Source organism: Rhynchophorus ferrugineus, unplaced genomic scaffold (genome assembly GCF_030347505.1).
Source record: "Rhynchophorus ferrugineus isolate W39M unplaced genomic scaffold, kcgeb_rfMv2 rfM2, whole genome shotgun sequence".
NCBI lineage: Eukaryota > Metazoa > Arthropoda > Insecta > Coleoptera > Curculionidae > Rhynchophorus > Rhynchophorus ferrugineus.
This window is the reverse complement of record NW_027472581.1, coordinates 16,952,292-16,979,883: the sequence shown is the minus strand read 5'-3', so window position 1 is coordinate 16,979,883 and position 27,592 is coordinate 16,952,292. Positions and strand designations below refer to the sequence as shown.

Genomic DNA, 27,592 nt, shown 5'->3' with positions numbered 1-27,592 from the left:
CCCCAGCATAGAATTCAGCCAGTTTTTAAATGTTCGCTGTTGAAGATACACAAGGATACATTCATACACTCAATATACAAAGTACAAATGCCAATTACAATAGTACATTACATTTGCAATTAGTCATATTATTTGCAATATTTAATTTCTCTTCTATTTGTAAGATATAGAAAAATTGAACCAAAAAAAAGTACTCTTAGGAAAAAACGATAACTATTAGAAATAATAATTAAAAAATTATATCAATTATTTCAATATTCCACTTAATGTCAAATATTTTAAAATTATTATAAACTAACTTAACTTTATCTTAACTATATCTTTTATAAACATAATTTATTGCGACAGTTGTTATTGTAATATCGCACTGGCTTTATATGATGGAAGCTATTTTAATGATTTCGAGTTAATGTTAAAATCACTATTGGAAAGAAGGATATTTGAAACCAAATAAATGGAATTAATGTTTAATTAAACACTTTATTCACAATGAACTTAATAACAATTATATACACAGTCTTCAATATCTATTCGCCAGACGCCATAGAGTAACTGTCCTGCATACTCTCGTCCTTCACCATGCTGGTCATTTCGGTATCTTCTTCCTCATCTTCTTCGCATTCCATCTCGTACAACTTAATTTTTCTCTTGGTCTCTCCCAGAACTATACAGACTCTTCGACTACCAGAAACGGAAAAAGCACTAACTGGCATATCAAGGTATTTCATTATATCCTGACCGAATAGACGGGAATCGATCTGGGTGATACTTTGCTCGTTGATGTTAATACTGGTATCGATTTCTTTCAGTTGTTTTAACAGTGGAACGAGTAATAGCTGAACAATGAGAGAGACATCGGGACGAGAGGTGTCCTGCAGTAAAACGGATAATATCGAGGAAGAATAAAATTTGGCGTCGACCACTTTGAATGCATCGTCGAAATTCGATTCATACAAGGCGTGATCCGTGAAAAAGATGTTCCCACATCGAATTTGACAATTGGAATCAGCGCCAAAGCCGACATCAAACAGATATATGCTTCGGGATGATGACTGCGTTGCCATAAGAACTGTATTGTTGGAAGTGTTAAATGACGTGGGCTTAGGTAGGTTAGGTTGTATACTCATGCCCAGAAATTTGCCGATTGGTGTTAATTGTTGAGATATCTTTTCCGTGGGTGTCTCAAATACACCCTCTACATTCTTTTTCATTTCGTTGAACACCTGTATCAAAGACTTATCGAGATAATGCTGCAAGATACCCTCATGCATCTTCAGACACTGATTTTCTTCTAACAGTTGTGTCCATTCGTTACCAGTCATATCCGGCTTGATGGTGAGATCTGAATCCACCATATACTGCCCGATTCGTTCCATAATAAACGTGCTGCCCTTTCTGTAACCAGAGCCATAGTTGTCGAAGTGCTGCAGGAACTCGGCTATACAAGACAGATTCTGCTGAGTCATCTTCTGGATATCCGAAGGTACCTGCTCCTCCATCAATCGCATTATTGAAGCGTATAACCAACGGAAAAATGCTTTATAGTTGATTACTGAATGATTAATGATCTGCTGCATTTCACTAGCCTTGATAACAAAGGCGCCATTGGAACGTATGGCTTTTTGTATTTGGCCACTATCCAGACCAATTACCTGAAATCAAAAAAAAATTATTAATAATCTGTACTTAATTACTTTAATCAAATAGTAATAGTTTATATGTTTTAATAATTTAGTTATTTTTATGGATAATTACATATTCAATTTAAATAACATGTTTTAATGCAATAATGCTTGTTGTTCAACTAAAAGTCAACTTACTGACCGCAAAGAAATAAGTGATAGATAGTCTATTCAAAATAACAGTGGAATCACATCACCGCACATCATCAAGCACCGACTTCACGATGATCAGTTGGTAGTAGTTAAAATAATATTGTAAATAGATAAACAGATTTAGGTAGGTATTAAGCTAAATTGTCTGTATATAATAGAATATAAAATACGTATAGTAGATAGGTTAAATAAGTTTTTGTTAATGTGAATAGTCGAACGGGGCAAGGTCTGGAAAGTTCGGCGGGTGCGATAATATGTCTCACCCAAATACTTCCAACTCTTCCTTGACTGGTTCTGCTTTATGAGATGGCACATTATCGTGCTGCAAAATCAATTTACCATCACTTTGGGTCAATTCTGAACTTTTTCGATCGATACGTAGTTCAAATTGATCATTTCTTGTCGACAGTATACGACGAGTAATATGCCATGCCATTCTGGTCCCACCAAACACAGAGCATTGTCTTACAACCAAAACAATTTGGCCTTGCAGTTGATCAGTCGACTATTCGATGCAGAAATGACTTCCGATCATACCTTTGGAGCAGCATTTCGATTTTCCATTTACCTGTCGTCCCATCTATTAGATTTCCCCCAATGCTCGTCACTAATCTCGTTTCTTGGACTATAAGTAACGCATTTGCCAATTGCTTTTGAGTGTGTGTTGGGTCTTCATCCAATAACTCTTACAATTTCGCATTTTCCCACTAATTCTGTGTTTTATAACGAAGTTAATAAACGGAGACTTGTAGATTATGCTTAAAAGATTAATTACATATTAAATAATTTGTAATAAAATAATAAATATATATAAATATTTGCATACGTATTATTACCGGTATCAAGATTAATAAGTAATTTTTATTACTTTATTTTACAACTTATATATGTTTATATATAAGATAAACTTTCCGATTTTATTTTATCTGTATTTGTTAATTGCATTCTCTAAATGTATAATCTAATATTAATATAAAGTATATCTAAAGGATATCTAATATTTATATATGTTTGGTATCTGCAAATAAAGGAATTGTATTAAACTTACATAAATACACAAAATTTTTAATTTTACTTTTGCTATCATTTTTCACTTGTCATGTTGATACCCCCAAATAAATAAACCTTATACGTCTTTAAAATAATAAATGTATCTACTGATGAGCTATACTACTAGAATATAGTCATAATTCTTAAGACTATTAATTTAAACTTACCAAATGTTCATATCATTTACAAATAACTGCAATTAAAAAAAGTACAATTTTTAATCAATTTCTCATAAAATCAAAAGAAAATATCTCGCTGAAACCATTACATTTCTAAAAGATTTCACGAGATAGTTTTAACAAAATACGCACGCTCACATTAACCAATCACAATCCATTTAGATCGAATTTTCGTGCAGCCTCTATACGCTATGTAATAACGAGAACGTACTCGTGTCAAAAACTCGAATTGTTATTATTACTTTTACTTTTACCGAGAAATCGCAAAATGCGATGATGGAGTAAAAAACAACTGCTACAATAATAAATTAATCACTAATTTTATTGTAAGTCTCAGTTTCTGTTTTTATCGGCTTACCCTTGAAATCTGAACCCGTATCGCCAAAATTTACTAAATTTATATTTATACTGACGAAAACAGATCCAAAACAACTTATCGAAATTATTTATGAGTCAACCCTGCGTTTGAAATTATTATTCTGCTAGTATGACCGTGAATTTAGGAGGGCTGGCACCACACTATCAATCCCATCTCCCTAGTACAGTCTCTCAAGGCGCAGCAAGAATCCTTGATTTCTTTATTCTTCAAGACGTAAATCGCGATTCCGAAGTTCGAGTCCTTGACGAACTAGACTCTGATCATCGTCCGGTCCTTCTCAAACTCGGAAACTGCGCCACCACTCAAGTCCCACTAACAAGATTCAGGAAAAAACCGACTGGAAAAACTACCAATCTCTTCTCCTGAAATCCGATCCAATTCCGAAAATTAACACACCAGAACACCTCGAGGAAGCCGTACTCAAGCTAACTCGCGATATTCAGTCTGCTCACGAATCTGCCACAGTCAAAATTTCATCACAACCCCAGCCGTGGAAAAACAACCTTCCCGCTTGTCTTAAACGTGAAATTCGCATCAAAAACGGTTTATGCAGATTAGCTCGAATCACCCTTGATGCTGCAGACAAAAGGGAGGCGAACAGAGCATGCAAGAGCGTAAGGGCGGCCGTCTCGACTTGGCGAGCAATGAAATGGAACTCATTTCTCGCGGACCAAAGGCTGGATGGCCCCCCTTCCTTCTGGCGTGTCTCCAAATGCCTCGTGGGGAAGACGCACAATGTCATCCCTCCCCTGAAGTCAGCGGTTACAGGAAATTTCGCAGTCAATGACCAAGAAAAAGTCGAGCTCCTTGCAGAGACCTACGAAGCTCAAATGAAATGCCTCCCACCCGCACACAACACAAAAACTAAAGACATTGACACTGTCATCAACGAATCCAACTCCGTCAAAAGACCAGTAACCCCCGCCTTTCTTCTCAACCATTTTGTGTCTCCAAAGTCTCTACAGACTATGATCGGCAAACTTCAAACCAAAAAATCTCTAGGTTTCGATGGAATATCGATTAACCAGTTAAAAAAGCTCCCGCATAAGCAGCTCGCAGAACTGGCAAACATCATTAACTCCATCATGAGACTGCAACACTTCCCGGCGTCTTGGAAACACGCACATATAGCGGTTATACCCAAGAAAGGAGCAAAATCATCTCCATCTGATTACAGGCCTATCAGCCTTCTCAGCGCCATTTCGAAGTTTGCCGAGAAGGCAATACTCTACGCTCTCAACTCTTTCACAAAGGAAAACAACATCATTCCAGATGAACAATTCGGCTTTCGCGCTCACCACTCATCCATCAAGCTTCCCGTCTGGCTGCACACATCCATCATGCTCTTGACCAACATAAAAAGCTTGGAGCAGTTCTTCTGGATCTAACCAAAGCCTTCGACAATGTCTGGCACGACGGATTGTTCGCAAAGTGCGTGCGGCTAGGCCTCCCAGAAGACCTAACCGCTCTCATCAAGTCCTATCTCTCGGACAGATCTTTCCAGGTCAAGATCAGGGCATCACTTTCCAGTCGTAAACAAATCGATGCTGGCGTACCTCAAGGTTCCCTGCTGGCCCCAGCCTTATTTAACCTCTTTATTTCAGATATGCCGAGAAAAGAGCATATTGACGTCGCCTTTTACGCTGACGACACTGCTTTCTTCACGGTCGCCAGGTTCGAAGTTACAATTCATGAACGTTTACAGAAGCAGCTCGATCATGCGGTCAAGTGGTTCAAATTCTGGAGGTTGCAAATCAACCCCCTGAAAACCCAGACCATCATTTTCCACAAGAAGCGTTACGCACTGCGCGTCTCGCAACTTAAGATCGACATCGCAATAATTCCATGGCTGGATAACGTCACGTACCTAGGTCTTCACTTCGACCGGCGGTTCGGTTGGCATTCCCAAATCCAGAAAGCAATCCAAAAATCTTCTAGCCCTGATCTGCCCTTCTAGCAGACTTCCCATCTCCATCAAATGCTTATTTTACAAGATGTTAATTCGGTCCGTACTCCTCTACGGATTTAATGTCTACTTCAAGTTTGTTACACCCAACCAGGTCAAACGGCTTCAAGTTTTCCAAAATAAGCTCCTCAGGAGAATATTAAACGCTCCATGGTTTGTCAGAAATAATCAAATTCATAGGGAAACTGACATTCCATAAATCAAGCACTTCAAATCTCAATCATTCCACAAACAACAACTACGCTCAAGTTCTTCTGAAAACGCGCTTGTTCGCGAGCTGGTCGACATGCTGGGAGCTTACCGCTTACCGCGTCACCGCTAAGCTCTCCCCCTTTTCCAGGCTGAAACGACCTCATCCGTCGCTACAGTCATAACTTTTGCCCCCATACAACAGTACCCAGTTGTGTGTTAACTCAGGTTCGCGAATCAATAGAATAGCCGGGCCCTCGTGCCCAATAACGGCTGCCCGATCAGCGGGTGCCATATCCCCAAATTTAATGCAGTAGCAGTAGTGATCCACAGGAGTCAACTGTGAGGCGGTTTCGGTTTAGTATATTGGTAAGCCCAGAGGTAGTCCCACATAACCCGATCCAACTTGTTACTCCAGGGCAAGTCTCCGCGACCAGGTATGCGTCATGCATTCCACCGGCTGGGTTTTAGCCCAGAACAAAAAAAAACCACACTATCAATTTTAGTTAAATAATTTAATTGTCAACACTCATATTTCCTGTTTAATTTGAAGAAATCTGCAGCCGAAGCCCATCAGTTTGGTTTCAATAAACATATTTTTAACAAAAAATTGAACCGACTTCAAAAAATAAATAAGCAACTCACTAACGAGTAAAAAATAACAAAAACACACTTAACTTACTACACGTATTTTAAATTCTACTATATACACAGAATTTAAAACCTATATTTAAAATATTATTTTAGCTACTACCAACTGATCACTCAGAAGTCGGTTAGGTCGGCCTAGTCCAAATAGGATCAGGTAGGTAAGTAAGTAATAAGTTTTAAGGATTTTTTTATATAAATTTGATACTTTATTTATAGAAATTGTTGTCATTTATTTTTTTGTCCATCTTTTTTACGACTTTCCCCTGTCTTTCAAACAGTCTGAAATGATGATACTCTGATAGTGTACGATATCATATTGAAATATAATATGCAACCAGCCATTGCCGTTTCAATTTTGCCTTCGTAGTTTCATCTGCTTTCATTGAAACATTTTTCATTGGACCTTTAATATCAACGAATATAATTTAATGTTAAGGTAACCGGTGTTATGGAAGAAATCATAAATTCAGTTTAATTTTAGTAAAATCTTATATAAGATGAAACATTCTCGGTCTAACAACGAAAGGGTCTGTCGGATTGAGTTCTCTGCATAAGCTCCCTTGACTTCAACGCACTTGGACCAGCGTTTCTTCAACATCAGTGCCCCTTCGCGAAAATGAGAGTTCGGAAGGTTATGAAAATATTCATCAGCTTCTTCAATGGATGCGAAGAGTTTCCTAAATATAAATTTATCCAAGTCTGGGAACAGATGGAAGTGTGAGGTTGTTAAATTAGTGGGATGGACCAACATACCCTATTGTGCACAAGCGCGTTGTCCTGTTTCACTTGTGTGAAAGATGATTTTTTTCTTCTTCAAGCTAACCCTCGATTTTACCAGCTAGCCAAAAGGGCTGCGGTAATATTTGCCTGTAATTATTCTACATCTTTGTTTTTCCTCGTCATTTAGCAAATACAGCACCCATTTTGGGCATATCCTTCACATCACTAATTATTTGTGTAAAATATTTCGCACACTTTCTTCCGATATTCCCACCCACACCCTCACTTATCTTCACTCGTCTATCGACCAACACGGTAACACACACTTTTTTAGTGGTTTTTGATATAGGTACGATTTTTGGTCACTCGTCACTGAGTTCATCTTCCAAAAACAAGCTCTACTCTATTTCTATTTTTTTACAGTTAACATGGAAGAGGCCGAGTCTTCGAAAAACTATTGTGAACTTTGGATATACAACGTGCTTGAATACTAGGAAACTATCTAATCTATAGAGATTATGTATAAGAATAGTCTTATATAGAAAACGGACAAACCAAAAAAATTGTCGTTTCATTAGCTTTACAATAAAAGGAATTATTAAAAGCAACAATTATGAAAAGCCTTTTCTATTTCCAATTTAGTTACATCAGTCCCTTACAACACAGCGACAACAATACAGAGTTATATATTAAAAAAATAAATAAATTCAAGTTAGCTTCTAAGTTAACTCGCCTAACAATTAATATCAGAATGAGTCACAAAGAAGACCAAAGATAGCCTGAAACGAGGAAAATATATTTAATCAGTAGTGCGGTCCTTTTAAATCACAAATGTTTGGTACTATATGATAGAAATCTTCAATAAAATGTTTAATTAAGCAAATAAAAGAACATCTGATTTCGCAACAATATATCAAATTCTACAGACAGTCAATAACCAAAAAAAAACAAGCAATCTAACATGTGTTATCGTTACTAAAATTTTAATTAGTCTTGACAACATTTGCAAATCAATCCATCTAAAATTATACCCTAATAAAAAAAATTATCTCACAATTACCATTCAATTATATATTACACGTTGGCACTTAAAACTCTGCGCTACTTTACATATTCCTAAATCTATTAATTATTTGGATCGAACTACTTAAAGAAATAATTCGCTTAAATACGTTTCTTAAGCAATAACTAATGTTTTATTATTTTTAAAATCGTGTTATTTAGTGTTTATTCAAAATATGATCCATCGTAAAGAAATAATATGTTTAGATGTTGTGAGGTAATCTTTATAGTTTTGCCACTGTGTTGAAGGAGTTATTACATTAAAATAAAATAGTATAGACTTGAAAATATTATTTTATTTACAAACCATTAACAATACACGTATTTTAATCTGTACGTTCACTAGGACACAGTAAAACCTTTTCCTTTTCCTAATAATGTTCCTCTTGAAACATTGAAACGCTTCATTTTCCTTGGTAATGAAATCTTTCACCTTGGAAAGTAGTAGATATGAGAATGAAGAAAATGTACTTTTAGTCTCATTATGCAAAAAAACTTTGAAGGATGTTCTTTTCACCAACTTTAATCTCCCTCGGTGGCCAATACATTTTGGTTCAGCGATTTGCCAAGAAACATGTACAACATTTTCAAATTGCCGCACACCTGCTAACTATAGTCTTCCTATTTGAAGTTTCGACGAATCAATTCCAAGTTCTAGTTCTAGTTCTAGTTGAAGTCTTCGATGAATTTATGAAAACACACCATTGTGCTGTATCTTACTGAATCTTAAAATGCACCTATCAGACCTTTAATATTAAAGCAATAGACCGATTCCTAATGCCCCCGAATTTTTTTCAATTCTTTTTTTCGTTTTCAGCATATGAACATACGTAGAAATCATTTGAAAACATTTAGCTTTTTTATTGCACACCTGTGTAATCTGGTCTGGTCCTAACTGAATTCTTATTTAAATAATGTTTGTTAATATGCTATGTATTTCATATTAGTATAGAATATACCCGTCGAGTAATTGTATGTTATCTTCAAAACCCTTTTAGACTAATAACAAAGTTAATCATAATCTATTTGTATAACATAATAAATTCACAGTCAGTTTTGTGACTAATGTTTTGTTTTATCAAATTGTTTACAAAGAAAAAAATGCAACGACAATTTTGCTTGTAATATAATACATAAATAAATTAATTAAACAAAGAAAAGCTTTCTAATAACTGTTTACACTTCTTTCATTACTTCATTTTTCGGAAATGCATTTCATTCATTCAATATTCTTTATATACGTTTAAAAGATAAGAATCTGAATCATAATTATCATAAAACAATTTAAATATTTTTTTAATATCTAGGTTAACATTTACAAATAAGCTTTGAATAATTTACAAAAGGTGGTGTAAGTAACATTAAATCGAACCATTTTGAAACTACAACGTGGGGCAAAAATCCCGCTGAGTGGCAATAATGGAACGATTATTTTCAATAAATTGATTGTCACTATTTCTTCTCGCTCTTGTGGCGTATATTTATCCATAATTGAATTTGGACGTCTACTTAACACAATGGTTAAAACGAGACTGAGCTAAACGTCACATAACCAAGATGGCGCACCATCAAAATGGTAGCGGGGCTTTTGCCGCACCTTATATTAGGTGATTATTCCTGTTCTAACATATTCGGATAATTTTTATTATTGAGAAAAAATGATAAAATGCATCTTAATCAAAACTTTTTCCCACTTTCTGACAATATGGCGATACCGTGTCGAAAGAACAATGTTGGTTTGGTAGCGATCGTTTAATTTGCGCAGGCTACGTCTGGTGAGTACGCTGGGTACGGCAAAACTCCGCATTCCTTCTATCTTTCCTTCGTGTATCCTTCAAAACTCGCGTTGGTGGTATTTTTACAATACCTTTTATTTTAAATAATACCTTTCTGAACTCACCATACGTATAGCAAGACCTGATGGCTATGAATGCTCGGCTTCGGCTACTAGAATATTCGATAACTATCTAGTAATCTACTAGATTTCATTACCAGTCATAATAGTCCATAAAAAAACTATTCTGTTTTACCTTTTTTAGCTCCAAGAGTGCTCCTTGTGTTCCTGAGATCAAGATCACCATTTGCAAATAATTGAAACCAAAACCGACAATTGGGATATGATGGAGCTATGAAAGCGTTTAAAGAGCTTCGGCAGCAGATTTCTTCAAGAACAACAAAAGTGATGAATACCGAAAATGCATGTTTTTAATGTTCCATGATTAACGTCTGTAAACACTAAATAAGTCAACAGTACTAAATGGAAAACTGTAATTTTATGTAAAAAAATAGAATAACTATTCTTTCATCAACACTCCTTTGGGTGACAAAAATAATTGACCATGAAATTTGATTTAATGTGTGAAAATAAAAAAATCATTGGGTGCCAAATCTGAACTGTACAGCGGATGATGTGAAGAAGAACTTCTTCCACAAAGAACTTCTGTTGCATTAGGTACATCTTATTTGGGATACGATGCATAGGCATATACCTATGATTCATCACTTGTGAAGATGTTATACACAGCTTTTGCCGCACCTTGAAAGTGTCTTGAGGCAAATCGTTGCACCTTAGATAGATATCGCGTTACTAAAACAGCTATATCTATGAAAATAAATAAAAATTTTAAAAATTTCCTTAAGGGCATATTCTTAAAGGGTTAAGCTTTGGAAATATGAAAAAACTATGATTTCAAATTTCTAGGCTAGAATGTCCCCTAAAGCTAGGCGAACCATCACTCTCAAGTGGAATTCCATACATCAATTTGATGGAATAAGAAGGGGTAGGCCTATAAACTATTAAAATCAAACCAAACCGATACTCAGAATGAAAGAAGAACACTACAAATTAATTCTAATACCTAAATTGATATCGAATGGAAATAACCAAATTTTAAACAATATCATATAATTAGTTCAATAGCCGTATACCTTGCCAAAAATTACGCAAATATCAATAATGAATGGTGATAAGTGGATTGTTTATATTATAAGTAAAAAGTGGTATAAAGTAGTTTTGATACTCTCCAAATAAACATTAAAATTGTTAGGGAACAATTATCAAAAAACATATATGATTGCGCTATACTTGAATTGTTCATAATTAATATAAATGATATTTAAACATATATTTTGCAGAATCTGCAATGGTGGCAAATAACTATAAATAAAATATTTTAACAAAAAAATTGAACCGACTTCATAAAATAAATAAGGAACTCACTAAAAAGGAAACAATAATTAACTACTACCGGCTGATCAGTTTGAAGTTAGTGCCGAGCAACGAATTAGATTTGTTTTGTTCGTAATTTAATTTTGTATATATGTCACAAAATTATACTATTAGTTTTGTATTATTTAGGCTGAGCAAAATTAAAAGTACAGCCCGTATGAGGAAAAATAGAAATAAAGAAATATGATTGAAAATAAGGAACGCTTGAGGCCCGCTACCTAGTTTACGTGATTTGACAAATGTTCCAATCAAACTAGAAGAAAAAAATGTCTGCTCTGTTGAAAATGGAATCCGTGACCTCCGCGTGTGAGCTCAACGTTATAACCATTATACCATAGAAGCAGTTGGTTACAATCTCTTTACATCTCATATGATATGGTTGGGGCTTAAAAAACTGACTGACTTTTACATTAAACTGCTTTACCGACTTTTCGTCACATCAGTTCAGCAATAACATTATACACAACTATCTGATTATTTTAGATAAAAATTATGTGAAAACATTGTACATTCCTTTGAAATTTGAGGTTTTCCGTCGATTTCTATGCGTTAAGGGACTCAATACAAATAGGGGTCAATCAACCAATAGGGGACCACGGATTGATAAGGTGCTAAGAGTACAACTTACCCTAAAGGAAAGCAATAAATGCCAATAACAAAGACACTGACTGAGTATCGCCAGAAATCTTATAGCTTTACACAATTAAGAAAGGTGCTTATACCGGAACCAATGAAAGGATGAAAAAACAAGATCCTGGCCATACGATGGGCTTCTGAGATCTTCATTTTCTAAAGCGCAATAAATTTTAAATGAGTAAACACGAATGACGTTTTCTTTATATCCAGAATACTCTGAGGAGTGTTAACTCCTTTACTTTCTAAGCAGCCATAGTAAAAGTTAAAAAACCGAAATTACTCTTTCCCCACCTTATATTTGTATATAAAGTTTAAAATGTATATCATATTGTAATTATATGTATAAATTAGCTCTAAAAGACTACTTCTACTCTCTCAATGTTATTGAAACCTTGTCCCGATAGTTAAAAAAATATAGGGTGCTTGTGGCATTTTTGTAGACCATAAGTATACAAATCTGATAACGTAGCAGTTATAGTAAATTTCCTAATAATCCCCTAACTAATATGCCTTCGAACTCGATACAAAATTAGTTACAAAATTAAATAACTATACTAATATAACATAATCAATTTTTTTATGTTTTAAAGTCTCCTTTTTGCCAACGACGGTTTATCTGGACTGGACCTACAGTTTAACGTGGGCTCCAAAACACGGCCCTCGGCATTAAGGCTACCGACTGGCGAGTGACCAACTTAGAAATCATCCCAGAACACATCCGGTCTCACCCAGCCTGGTGTCTAGCGTGACTGGGATCATTTTTCTTGTCGGATTTTGCACTCTTGTCAAGAATAATCACAAATATTAGAATCACAAACATAAATTTACGACTATATCCCAGCAGGATTCTAACCTGCAATTATCGCAACAGTAGGTGGACCATCCTGTTGCCTTTACCACTGCACCAACCAAGCCGGCATAATCAGCATTTTATATTTCTCTGGAGTCGATTTCAACATAAAATAAATATATTGAAAAACGTTCACTAGTTTTCACCGAACGTTTCAATTCGAATTTGTCTTTTGGCGATAAAAACTGGAAGGCCTACAGCCACGAAACGTTGTGGTTAGCAAAAAAATTGTTGACGATTATCGTGTGCAGTGAAAAATATTGTTTAATTCTCGTACTGTACATTTCTATACTACATTTCTATAGGTACTAATAAAGAAAAATGTTTTTACGACACTATAAAACATTTTTTTCATCAATCCATATTCTCATCAAATAGAAAAGCATAGAGATAACATAAAATTTAATTTAAAAAAAAAAATAAAATTTCGACTAAATTTTAGTATTTCATCTATAACAATTAAGTAATTCGAAATTAAAGTACGTTGTTTGTTTCACAATCCTAATTATTCGTCTGCTTTCAGACACTTCTCTCAAACATCTCAAAAAACAGCCAGTGTTCCTTAGGAATTTCCAAAGATATATACTTCAAAGAGTATTATCATGGGTAATCAGCCTTGTTAATACTCGAGTCGCGAAAAAATCCAATATATATCATACTAATTTTCCCATCTTTTGAGAATACTACCGATTTTCGCACTAACAGCAACGCTCATGAATTTAATAACAATGAAATTCTTTGATGTTATGAATTAAGTAGAAAAATGTTGATATTGCAGTTTGCCTATTCCTCATTTAATTCTTTTGAAGTGAAAATAAAAATACCCATAAATATTCCTCGAATATTCTTTGCTAATATTGAACGAGATAATATAAGTAGTTTATATGTGATAGAAAATGTCATAAATTTTACGTTATCTTCTACTATGATGTTTACCCCTTGAAAATTTATTATGAAATGAAATTTAAAATAATTTGAAATAACTTGAAATTTGAAATATCGCTAATGAGGCAGATATTACATATAAAATTATTAAATTTGTTTTTATGTCTTTAAACAGATTTTATATCATTCTAACCTAATTCAGAGATCAAAAGCCCATTCTTATTTTCCCATCATATCTTACCTAAAAGGGAACTAATACAAAGACTAATAGTAAGTTTCGATAGCAAAAATTTCCTTATCCATCCTTCTCGCCACATATTAAAGTATGTGATTGTCTCTCCTTAAAAAATGTTCTGAAGCAAAAAAATTAGCTCAAATAAAGAATAACTGCTGAAAAGTTTTAGTTGATATAATATATTTTTCAATGACATTACTGTTTGATAGAAGGTTATTTATGATAGAAACGGATGGTAGCCAAAAGAAGGTAAATCTTGGCTAAACTGGTAGGATTTCTAATTTAAGCATTACGAAATATTTTTGACAAGTTTTGAGAATTTACTTGTTATTTAACAAGAACATTCTGCAGCAATCTTCTTTAAATAATAATAAGACTTAGCATGTGTTTAACGTCGCGAATAATGTATTCATTGAAACTTCAAGCTTATAGCTGTAGTAAAATTATTTGTGAGTATCGCCTGTACCTTCGTCCGCCAGTTTGCTATTGATGATCTTATTAACTGTGTAACTGTTAACGGGCACTGTTTTTACTTTTTACTGAGAAAATAAACTACTCCAAACCAACTTTGATGTTTGTACACCGTAAACTACAAGCTTCTATCCAAATTCCAACAGACTATGTAGCCTTACACTCCAAACTGCCGTGCTTGTGCCAGGAATCCACGGACTAGGGTTGTCCGCCTTTTGTGAGCTTACAGCTTAAGCTACGATACGTTTGCCCGTACTCTACTTATTCATGCTAAGGTATACCTCGAGTAATTGTGGAACGATTGCCAATCCAACCTCAATCTGTCTTCTTTCTTTGTCAAGTAATTTGATTCTGCTTATTTGAAGGAGAACATCTTTATCGATACTGCCTTCTCAGTCCTATTCATATATAAACAAAACCCTATGTCTAGACATCTCGCTCATGAGATTTTTCACATAGAATCACATCAGGCAGAATCTCCGTTAAAGCCGAAGTCACTTGTATACCAAATCAAAGCGGTAGATTCTCGTCAGTGTCGTATTGACCAAACTTCTTGTGTGCCGGTAAATCATTTCTGGGTTTTCGTTAAACAAATCAATGTCACTTACAATGGATAGACAACTAGTTTACTCAAAGTATTGTCCATTATTGATTCTATACATTTTGCCCATCTCTCAGGCAATTTATAGATGGTATTAGAAAAGAACAGTTTCTCCTTTGAGCTGAACCATTCCTTGAACCACTTTTTAATATCGAAATCGATATCAGCGAAGTGCTGCTCTGAAAACATGTGCCCCATCGATGCGGAAAGGTGGTAGTCGAATGCAGCCAGGTCTGAATAGTACGGCGGCTGTGACAAAACTTCCCATCCAGGTGATATCCACACTTCTTTAATTGTCATTCATCATGTCTTTAAGCATATTGTAAACGTTTTTCAACCAATGCATCACTCAAATTCACCATTTGTCGTCGGTAGCCATCAATACTAACTGTTTCTCCATATTTCAACAATTTCACAGAGCCGTGGTCAATGTCACGGTCAATGTCAAGTCAATAGACCGGCTACGCCAGGTGATCAATGGTTCAATTCATGTGATGATTCAAGCCATGATTCAACGACATAGCGACGATTAATGATTCAATAGAAATTGCAAATCGCCTCACATTCAACATTTTCAACAATTGTTTTTGAGTTTGTGTTGGGTCTTCATCCAATAGCTCGTTCAATTCCGCATCTTCAGGCGTTTTCAGTCAACCAGAACATCCTTTGTCTTGAACGTTCACCACATTTGAATTGGCGAAATATCGGCTCACATGTTCTTATTATTGAAGCATGCATCCTAAGACTATGTGTAAAACATTCATTTTGACGAAGCATAACTGGTGTTGACATTGGCTCTATTCGAGACCAAATATACGAAATATATAAGAACAGTAAGTACACAAACTATTTCATCGATATAAACATAATTTAATAAAATTATTTTAGAGAAAATTGTCTCTTTGGAAAGTATACATAAAAGAATTAGGGACGTGCAGCTTTTTGAGAGATGTAACATGCTTTCATACACTCTTACAGAGCATAGGGTGTAAATAAGATAACCCTCGGAGAGGTTTAATGGAACTTCCAGACATTACCTTAAAAAGAATTCAATTAAAGGCCTAAAATAATATAAGAGACACGAATATTTCAAAATGGTTCATTGTGGCACTCTTGGCAAGATAATAACAAAAAAGTGTAAAGACAATAAAAATTGATGGAAAAAAGTAACAGTTTAGTGAATGAATTGGAGTGAGTGAGTCGTAAAGTGAAAGTGACTAAAGGAAACTTTCAGGATATGTGATAACGCTGTGCAATACTGGAAATTCCTGAGACAGAGTGATGAGAATGGAAACAACTAAAGGTATGCACATAATTAATTGAATGTAACTGTAGAAAATGGTATTGTAGGGCGTGAAATATTTGTGGGCACAGATATGATTATAATTATTCAAAATTAAACATAAGCATTATATTAGAACGTATGAGGAGAGAATGAATACTAACTGTTTTGTAGATATGGTAAATGCATTAGGCAAAATTCAGTGATTAATTTTATCAAGAATGGTGTACACAAGTAGTAGCACAAAAAATAAAAATACAGTGATACCAAAATGACTTGCCAAGTAAACACACCATCAAAGGAAACAAGAACCAAATGTAAAAAGTAAATATGTTCCCGAATGAAAGTAAAATACGTTTCTCAGATATACAATTGTTAATTAGGTGGATTAAGCGTCCAGGGGGATAACACTACATAAATAAACGCGTCTAGAAACTCTACCTCATCGATGGTGATGAAAATAGTTCAATGTAAACAACACAAATCTAACCTACAAATTATTATACCTGTGTTCTTAATTGTAGTTTTAAGTCATTCGATAATAAATGTGTTAGATGTACTATAATGTTAAAATAAATTATATTTGATAACATTTTTGTTCAATAATTTTACTTAGATTAGAATTTTCTTGTATGTCAAAGCCAAACTGAACTAAAACTCAGAGTTGATGCGGCAACAATGTAATGTTTCGACGTCACAAATATCCACGACGTCTCAAATATCCACAACACATTACTAAAAAAACTTTGAATAGACTATATATTAAATCATAACATTGCATACTTATGGCTAATGAAATCAGCTACAAAAACCGAAAAGTAATTACCGATACACCTATAATATTAAAGTTTAATATACGTTGTTTTTAAAATAATTGTTTAAAAACTAATTAGGACTTTGTGGATTAATTTGCGCAAAGAGGAAGAGAAATACACTTGTATTTTTTTATATATCGTCTAGCCTCTCCTACAACTTCAATAACTCTTTTGATAAAAAATGTTTCCATAATATTATGTTGAAAATGTTCCAAATATCAGCGCCAGTATTAGCAGAGACCACCACAACGAATTTGCGATAAGAATTAGAGGTATAAATACAAATTAATAAGGTCGACTATGTCTTGAACCTAATATCATCAATCACATCGAATAGTTCAATATTTCAAAAATACGTCTCGATTGTTTGCGATCAATTGAAACCAACCACTTCGTTAATAACAACAAACTTGTCGAAATATTTAAATAGATAAATACTTCAAGTAGCACCTTAAAAATATTTTCACCGAGAAACAAGGGAGACAGCACATATGCGCGAGATAACAACACAACTTACACATATATATAGTGCATAAAATGCCAAGTAAAACCATTCCGTAATAGACGCGGTTAAAGACATGAAGGTGGTAATATACTTGATAGGCGTATCGTGCCTCGCATACACGGTCGCAGGCGACTGTGTGGCCAGTTCAACTACGGTGAGTGGTACCGCCGCGCCCAGCGGTACACTGTGTAGTGGGCAACTCATATTTGAAGACAACTTCAACGAATTTAACCTGAAGACGTGGCAACACGAAGTCACCTTAGGCGGCGGTGGTAATTGGGAGTTCCAGTACTACCTCAATAATCGCACCAACAGCTTCGTGGAAAACGGTAACCTACACATAAAACCGACGTACTTGTCGGATGACTATGGGGAAGGATTCCTCTCATCGGGAACCCTGGATATCGATGGTTCTTATCCCACGGATCAGTGCACGAACGCTGCTAATTATGGGTGTACGCGTACCGGTACCTCGGAAAACTACATTAATCCCATCAAGAGCGCACGTATCCGTACGGTGGACTCTTTCTCGTTCAAATATGGATCCGTGGTGGTCCGTGCCAAGATGCCCGCTGGTGATTGGTTATGGCCCGCTATCTGGCTCCTACCCCGGTACAATACTTACGGTACCTGGCCGGCGTCTGGCGAAATCGATCTCCTGGAAACCAGAGGTAACAAAAACTTCGTTAGTCCATACGGTGTCAATATCGGTACACAGCAAGCCGCCAGTACACTCCACTGGGGCCCCGACTACAACCAAAATCAGTACATGAAAACCCATTGGGAAAAGAACAATGCTGCTGGCTACGACACCGATTTCCACATCTACAAGTTGGTGTGGAACACCGAGGGTTTCATTTTCTACATCGATAATGAACAAATCGGATCGGTGACCGTTCCTAACGGCGGTTTCTGGGAATATGGCGGTTTCGCCAACGTCGACAATCCATGGCAAGGAAGCTCCAAGATGGCGCCATTCGACCAAGAGTTCTACCTGATCATCAACCTCGCCGTTGGCGGTGTAAATTTCTTCTCAGACGACTGCACCAATCCTGGAGGAAAACCGTGGTCGAATTCTTCGCCCACTTCGATCAAAGACTTCTGGCTTGGAAAAAGTCAGTGGGAATCCACCTGGAAGAATCCCGACAACAATTTGGTTGTAGATTACGTCCAAGTGTATGCTCTTTAATTATATAAAAGTTTAGAAATTTTTATTTAATAAAGCTATTAAAAACTCAAACAAAATAGGTGATTTAATTTAAAACATTATACGATCTACAACGTTCCTCATGATTAATCAATATTATCAAGCAGAATCTCACATTGTCACACCAACAGCAACAGCAACCAAATGTTTCTAGTAATTCCTATCCGAATTTTTCGCTAAAGGAAATACTTTATTTACAATGGATAGTTAAAAATTACTTATTCAACATATTGGCCACATAATTCTGGTAAATATATTGACAAAATGTACCATCTCTCAGGTAATGTATGGATACCATTATAAAACGACATTTCTCATTCATGATTGGTAAAGGCTGCTGATTTTCTGAGATGAGGAGAAAGCATAAGTTTTCTCAGTATCTATACTTTAAAAAGTCATTCCTTGAGAAAAATTAGTAAAATACATATTAATCAAAATATTTTCCTTTTTCGTTTTTCTTTTTCCACAACTTGTGTTGTGTGTGTTGGTTTGCCAAGCCATGCTGCATCAATACAAGTGGTAATCGGAAGGCGTTATGTCTGGTGAGTACGGTGGATAGGGCAGAACATTCCATTCGAGCTGCAACAATATATCCCTAACAACTATTGCAATATATGACATATATGAGTTGCCATGCAAGAGGATGACTTCATCTGTTACTCTGATTTTTATTGTAACAACACGTCATTCAATTTATTGAAGTGATATCGGTAGACATCTGCGCTGACAGTTTAATTCGGTTTTGACAGCTCGTAATACACCACACCTTGCTGATCCTAATGCTATGAATACTCCGCTTCTGTGTCGATTTGGATTACCCTCCTGGCCTAACCCATGACTTTTTGCACGTAGGGTTGTTGTAGTAGATCCATCAACAACGCCAGTCATAATATTCTACAAAGAGCTATTATTTTTTGCCTGACAAGCGGTTAAACCGCAATGCTACAATTCAGTATCTTAGAATATTTTAGTCCTCCAGGCCATTCTTTGTCATTCATATCAAAAACTTCAAATCAAACACGGTCAAATAAAATTTGAGCTTTCCCTGAACATCTGCATAAATCGAACAACTCAATAATACTACATGGAAAGCTGTTATTTTATTTAGAGCAATGTCAAAACCATCAACCAACCAATCAGCCAACCAACCATTTTAGCAGTTAGTTTAGGTTATTAAATAGTGGTTTATATTGAGACTTTTTTTACCAATACATATCGCTGATCAAAACACATACAAGCACAATAATCTTGCATACAATGATCACAGGCTCTGCGAAAGTTGAAGTTTGAATTAATTCTGCACCCTCCCGATTCTCCTGAACTTACCCCATGTGAATATTTTTTTACAAACCTCTACAGTAATCATCATATTTTAGAGGATGAGAGCATCTATTAAAATCAGCTCAAATATGAGAAAACTAGGAGGAATTTTTCACGAAAAGATTGAAACAAATTGTTATACATTCGAAGAAATGTATTAATCTGAATACCTATAACTATGTTAATAATTAAAAACGGACTTCAAAGCTTACGAATATGCAATTTTCTGTTCTTCCATTGTCAATGCAGATATAGAGATTGCCTCAGACGCCAACTCTGGAACACTTAACACGCAATCGTCCATGTGAGAATCGGCTCTTTTACTTAGTTAATATGTTTCTTATAATTAACTGAAATATTTAAAAATACTTATTCACCAATTTATCATTCCCGACTTCAGGAATTCACGTCTTGAAAGCGAGAGTATACTAAAATGCTTCGTGTTGATGGTTTCATGTATTTTTTTTTTCATATTTGTCACATGGCACATATTAAATATGAAAGTACCAATTCTCAACAACAAACTAATAAAAATTTGGGTCTAGATATAATATTTTCAGTTTATATCATTTACACCAAGGCTATATGATCCTAATTTTTGAAAAGTGAAATTTTTGGTAAGTAAACCAGTCTCAGAACAGTTTGAGAAAGTTATAAAATACTTGTTTTATAAGAAGATTGATACATCCACCATGTTAACCATATTTAGCAGTCAGAGATTTTTTTATTGTCTGACTCTTCACCAAAAACCCAGCTAAATTCGACATCATCTTTCCTAAGAACATGACCAAAATTTCATGATTAGAGTTAATTTAAGAGCAGACACCATTTGGCAAATAAACTCTAAAGAAAAATCGGAGAAAACTAACTAAACTGATAGATAGTATGCAATACCCTAGGTACTTATTTTATGATAGCATGAAAAGAAAGACGATATGCGAATAATAACGAGCTCATAAAAAAATTTCAGTATTATACTCTAAATTTAACCTAGAACAGTGTAGAGAAAAATGAATAAATAACAGGTTATAGGTTTCATTACGAATTCGTACAGCTTAATTTATTATAAATGGCATCAATAATAAACGTTACTGATATTTAAAATCAACTTAATTAACCACAAATATATATTCAAATAATTTTAAATTAATATACATAACTGATATAAAAACAATCTGTTAACAAGTCGAACTATGTAGCTGATAACACATTTTGCCGAAAATAATATATGCGTATTTATCAATACATTAAACAAAATAAATTGAATTATTAAATTAAATAATTATTCATGTTATAAATAAATTCTTGCTTCAATCAAAAATCAAAAATTCTTGAGAATATAACAGATAAGAAATAACGTTAGATCTAAAAGTATTAAAATATATTATATTATTTAAAGCTTCAAGATATCACTTAAATACATTAGTTTCGGAACAAAAAAAAACAAAGAAAAGCTTAATGTATCAAGGCGCCAAGGTATAACCATTTAAAGACAGTTGACTGAATGTTTTTAAACTATACGAGAGAATAGTTATATGTATTATTGTGAACAACAATTATTTTAAGCAGATTTAAAATTAAAACAAACACAAAAACTTGTATAAATTAGCTGTCACTTGACCTTTTATATGCTTAATAAGATTCATACTAAATAATTTGAAATTGATAAATAATTTAACATAGTTTAGATTCATTGTAGGAAAAATTTAAACAAACTATAGATATAAAAAGTGTATATTATATTCACAAGTTCAAAAAGCAAATCTAGTAGATTTAAAAAGTTATCACAAGATAATAAAAACATCATAGTTACTATCCAACCTCTAACAAAGTGTATCAATATACAAAATTATAAGAGATTATAAGTATTAAAATATATACTATGATACTTTAAAAAATCAAATAACTTATCCAACTCACTCGTTCAAAGGGCGAACACCTTCACATAATCCACAATTAAATGGGTACTGTCATCTTTCATATCCCAAGTGGGTAACCATTGGCCCTTGCCCTTCCAAAAGTCCTTGAATGCAACCGGAGACTTGTTCGACCAAGGTTTACCGCCTAGGTTCTTGAACCCATCATCAAAGAACGACACACCTCCAACTGCCAAATTGATGATGATGTAGAATTCCTGATCGAACGGTGCCATGTGAGATCCTCCTCTCCACGGATTATCGGTGGTAGCGTTATCGAAACCGCCCATTTCCCAAAACCCTCCCGGGGGAGGCGAAACGCTCCCCACCTCTTCGCCATCCACGGAATAAGTGAAATTATCCGGACCCCATACCAGCTCAAACTCGTGGAAGTCCTTGTCGAATCCGTCGGCGTTATTCTTCTCGAAATGCGTCTTTGGCCACCGGTTCGCTTCGTTGTAGGGTCCCCAGTGGAGAGTATTGGAGATTTGCTGATTGCCCACGTTCACACCCTGCGCATTCACCAGATCCTTGTTGCCTCGACTTTCCAACAGATCGATCTCGCCGGAGGCGGGCCACTTGCCGTAGGCGTTGTACCTGGGCAGCATCCACACGGCCGGCCACAACCAATCGCCGGTCGGTATTTTGGCGCGAAACTGAACACGGCCGTATTTGAAGTTGAACGATTGCGAAGTTCTGATTCTGGCACTCCTGATCGGATTGATGTAATTCGAATCGGTACCCTGCCTGGTGCAACCGTAGAACGACGGGTCCGTGCAGTGATCACCGGGACTCCCCCCGTTCACATCCAGCATGCCGCTCCACAGGAAACTCTCGCCGAAATCATCCGCCATCAGAGTAGGCCTAATGTGTAGGTGACCGTTTTCTACGTAGCTGTTCGAACGGTTATTGGCGTAATATTGAAACTCCCAATTACCGCCGCCAGCCAAGGTAATTTCGTGCTCCCACTTGGACAGGTCCAATGTATGGAAATCCTCGTGGAAAATCAGATCGCCGGAACAATGATCGACGCGCTTCGTATGGGTACCGCTGATCGTCGTTGGACTCCTCGTCGAGCATCGCTTGCCTGCGATGAGAACGACCCAACACGACAATAACACACCGCCGATTATAGGCCTCATTTTGGACTGGTTCGTAATTTAACGTTGCCATTTTTATATAAAATCATAGCTACCGGATGTTAATAGAGAGGATTAGCCGTTAATATTATAATAATAGTTTTATTGGAAGTGTGAATTCATTCTTAACAGCGATATTTATTAGTCGTAATTTTATTATTCGGAAGTCTAAACCAGGGATGGCGAACCAATAGTGGCGCAGAACACAATAATTTGAGCACGCCACCATGAAGTATTAACTAAAAAAAATTGAACCCAAAAATTGAACAATACCCACAAGCTTTCAAAATTTATGTTTTTTACAGACATATATGCCAAGGATTCAATTAATTGAATGTGAAGCTTCAAGGTCCAAATAAAACAATTATGGTATTCGTTATGGTAGATCTCATTCGCGCTTTTGAAGCTAAACTGTATATTTTCGGAAATGATATTATTACAAGAAACTACAAGTATTTTCCAAATTAAAAAAAAAACCTTAACGATTTGGAGATACATGAGAAGCCAGGTAAAGAAGTTATTGAAGAATGTATTTCTGTATTGATTTCTCAATCAAGGAAATTTCAGCGAAATATTCTTAATTCGAAGAATTATCGGAAACACTTAAGTTCCTTATGTTCCCTGACGTGACTTCATTTCATAAACTGGACTTACCCCAGTTCAATTGGTTGCTAATGGAAGAATTTGAAATGCAGCTGATTGGTTTCTCGTCCTGTTCAATATGGATTCACAAATTTATTGAAACAAGGAAAAAATTGGAATCAATTGAAACAGAAAAATTAACAAGCAATATGAGTAAAAATGCCAATAATAAAAATTTGGAAACATGGAATTCCTTACCATATATTTGCATTTAACTATTTGAAGAAGCTGGCTGGTGCTATTTTAAGCCTATTTTCCATTATTTTCAGAAATGAATAGCATTAAAGGCTCGCTTAAAAATCGTTTGACAAATGACTCCAATTCAGCATGCATTCTACTAATCATAATCTTATAACGTCTGTATACAATGTTTTATGCGATGAATAAAGAATTCTGAGTTGATGGTGTTTATAGTATTATTAATGTCACAATAATCACGAAGTCAATATTATTTGACGGCACATATATGGCTTCACTAAACATTTATTTAGAAAAAGGAAACGTTGATGCATGTTCACTTCCCCTAGTCTACAAAATTAAATATCGACTGCATATTATATATATAAACACCCTTTGCACTAGATAGTGGCGGGTGTCTTAGTTTAGTATCCATTAGCTCCTGCTCCATGTATAGATTCCTTCAATGTTTTCTGGTTCTGATCAGTCTTCTTACTTCAGCCGTGATTTATTCCTCCACTTCCTTGCTTCCTATATTCTTTTCACTTGTTTTGTGTCCTCGATGCGCTGTAAGTGCATCCACCAACTAAGTTATCGCCTTTCTGTACACTATTCCACTAATTCAATATTTAAGTATTTTTCTATTTTTACTTCTCATCCTGTCCACCATTGTTACACCCTGACTCTTTGGAGATATTTCATTTCTGCTGCTTGGATCTTACTTTTATTTCTCTTTGGTAGTAGCCACATCTTGCAACCGAATATTTCCTTTATGTTAATGAAGTTGCTATTTATAGCAAACCACAAATTCATAGCTTTTCCATCTCCAACATTCCATTACTTTTGATTTCTATACCCAGATGGTTAAATGCATTTACCTTGCCATATCAAATGATTTTTACATCCTCAATTGGGATATTTATGGCTCTCCCATCGCCATAACTCGTTTTGCTTTTATTCATTATTATTCTGTATTCTCTTATTATACTGTACTACATCTATTTTTTGTAGGTATCTATCAGTTTCTATATTATTACCTCATTTACAAATGCTCCTACTAGCATTTCTAATTCTTCGAGATTCTTACACCCTATCCATAATAGTCCTGTTTTGTCTATTTGATATTTCTTTATTCATCATCCATTAATATTATAAACAGGGATGGGTCCTATACTTCCGCATCATCTTAGTCCTAACTGGGATATTAAGGTTACATTGGTTTTTATCCTGTATATTTAGTGAATTATTTTTAAAATGTTGTTTTCTTGTTAAAGTTAAATTAAAGTTAAATATAATCATTATTAAAAAATGTAAACAAAGGTGTACTTTATATTTTTAAAACAAATGCGTAAAGTCTCTAATAATTTTGCATTCGACAAAAGTCTATTGAAGCGTTAAAAAACAGGTTTTTGGGAATCATTATCTCATACGTAGAGCTTTGGATCATTTGAACATTACACATTTCTTAAACCGTGAGGGGATTTGGATTGTTTCGCTTCATTAACGTCAACTAATTCACCGAAAACGATGATACGGGTAATTTTCAATTATCGCAGTCAACTATTCTACGTGTAATTATAATGATAAACATGTATAATAAATAAACCTGGGCCAATTTAACATTAACGACGGAATACACGGCCACACTACAATTAACAAAGTGACAATGGGATAAAACCCAGGATAAAAAACTTTTATTCTTCCATACCGGTACTGCATTAAAAAAAACGAAAAAGAATTGTAATACTATTAAATTTTTCTTATTAATAGACGTTATAGTAATTGCAATTATAAAGCTAGTTAATATTTCTTCTGAAAACGTCTCCATCTTCAACGAAAAAATAAACGCACAAAAAATAAAATATGAAAAAATGTCTGATCAATCAATCTTTGATGCTTCGGGGTCATCAAGTATTAATGTTGATTACATAATTATTATATGAGGTGGATGAATATATGAGGACATAGTGGTGTAACGTAAGCCATTAATATTAAATATTCGAATAAATATGTTTGAGAAAATCATATTTTGCTTTTTCTTGCTATAGAAAACTAATTTTATTAAAAACTACTACTGTTATCATAATGACATAAGTTCTATGTAATTTATTTGTAATTTTTGCTGCAAAAAAAAACAATTATTTCCAATTTACCTCATATTCCTGACTACCTCATATATTACTAATATTTAGTGTTTAAAAATATTTATAATATTAAAAACTTACCCCATATCTTTCTTCAAAATTTGACATTCCTTTTAATTCACCCAAATGATAAGTTCCATTCTGCGCAAATTTAATTATATGTCTGAATAAATATGATTGTATGTTGGAGTAGCTAATTTCCATAGTTTGTCCAAATTTTTCCAGTCCCTTCTTTGTTAGATCATGTATGAGAAACTCTTCCATTTGTTCTGTGAATGTACCAAACATAAGCAGTTCCAAAAAATCTGCAGTTACACCACCTTCTGGAACTCTACTAGCATATTTGGATAATTTTTGATCAAATTCCAATAAAATGCTTTCCCAGGTCTCTGTTATGTTAGTTAAAATTTTTGTTAAATAAAGTATTAATTCATAGAGTTTGATATATTTCATGGTAACTTGGTACAACTCAATGTTATGAGTTTTAAATACTGTTGATTTATATAATACAGTTGTTATATTATCCTCATGTTTCACAGTTACCAAAAGTTTACTTAAATCCTCTGTAAAATGAACATTCTCTACAGAACATTGATGCCCTATATATTCAATAACTCTTAAATTTAAACATTTCCAACATCCAAAAACTCTTAATTGAACAAAACCCTCTTTTGTTCCTACCACAAGTAAGTTAAACTCTGATTGGTCCTGTAGAAAACTGGTTAAACCTTTAATATCTTCAAAATTTATTGATCCCTCAAGGTGTGACACTGGTGGTGGATCCTTAAGATAAGGTTTTGATAGATCCTAGAAAATAATGGCTCATTGTATACTGAAATGTCTTTTACAATTGTAAATAATCAAAAAGACATGCCTGTAACATTATAACTCACTATGGATTTTAATATTTCATGTTCAGTTTCAGTAGAATTATATATATCTTGAAATTTTGCTTCAGTCTTTTCCTGGACCCAAGAAATATAAGAAACTTCACCAGGAACTTCAAAACTTAAAATAATTGCTCTTGTTTCAACATTAATAAGCAGTATATTGCCATTATTATATGCAATAGCCAATACTTTTCCATCAGGTCTCCAGGCTATTCCATCAACAGTGCAATTATCTTTTGGAGGTGCTAAGCTCCATGCTTTAGTCCAAGTTAATCTGTGAAGAGTTACTTCACCTATAAGTAAAAATGAAATAGGATCAATAACACTTAACAACAATAATTTTCACCTTTCACATTTGATAGCGCTACTAAATCCATCCGGTTACTCCAGACCATATGATTAATTTCATTTGCTACATTTTTTTCTTCTAATTGTCTAATTTTAGGATACATTTTGATATTATTTTATTTTATATTATTGTTTACTGATACAAATGATGAGATGACCAAGGTAAAATAAAATAAAATGAATTAGTTAATTATCTTATGTAATAAATTAACTGCAATATAATTCAAAAATTCTCTGGATCATTTTCTAAACCGCTCAAAACAATATTC

The 27,592-nt window shown here is 34.6% G+C and overlaps 2 protein-coding genes and 1 pseudogene across 3 annotated transcripts; 1 reads left to right on the top strand and 2 right to left on the bottom strand.

Moving 5' to 3' along the window:
* Nucleotides 1-466: 466 nt before the first annotated feature.
* APC4 (anaphase-promoting complex subunit 4) lies at nt 467-27,566 on the bottom strand. Its single transcript, XM_076394030.1, has 4 exons — nt 27,322-27,566; nt 26,979-27,268; nt 26,167-26,892; nt 467-1,652 (listed from the first exon to the last, which is right to left on the bottom strand). The coding sequence occupies exons 1-4, from the start codon at nt 27,425-27,427 to the stop codon at nt 528-530; spliced, it is 2,247 nt and encodes a 748-aa protein (XP_076250145.1). The 5' UTR covers nt 27,428-27,566; the 3' UTR covers nt 467-527.
* On the top strand, nt 16,296-18,785 carry LOC143189999 (beta-1,3-glucan-binding protein pseudogene; annotated as a pseudogene). Its single transcript, XR_013004137.1, has one exon. The product of XR_013004137.1 is annotated as a beta-1,3-glucan-binding protein pseudogene (transcript).
* Nucleotides 21,786-26,099, bottom strand: LOC143189998 (beta-1,3-glucan-binding protein-like). Its single transcript, XM_076394046.1, has one exon. The coding sequence runs from the start codon at nt 23,123-23,125 to the stop codon at nt 21,992-21,994; it is 1,134 nt and encodes a 377-aa protein (XP_076250161.1). The 5' UTR covers nt 23,126-26,099; the 3' UTR covers nt 21,786-21,991.
* Nucleotides 27,567-27,592: the final 26 nt, after the last annotated feature.

Excerpts from the sequence above, each read along its gene's own strand:
- LOC143189998 (XM_076394046.1), bottom strand. The coding sequence starts at position 23,125 with ATGAGGCCTATAATCGGCGGTGTGTTATTGTCGTGTTGGGTCGTTCTC.
- APC4 (XM_076394030.1), bottom strand. The coding sequence starts at position 27,427 with ATGTATCCTAAAATTAGACAATTAGAAGAAAAAAATGTAGCAAATGAA. Across the intron at positions 27,269-27,321 it reads AGCGCTATCAAATGTGAAAG|GTGAAGTAACTCTTCACAGA; the intron begins GTGAAAATTATT and ends TTTTACTTATAG. Across the intron at positions 26,893-26,978 it reads ATGAAATATTAAAATCCATA|GATCTATCAAAACCTTATCT; the intron begins GTGAGTTATAAT and ends ATTATTTTCTAG.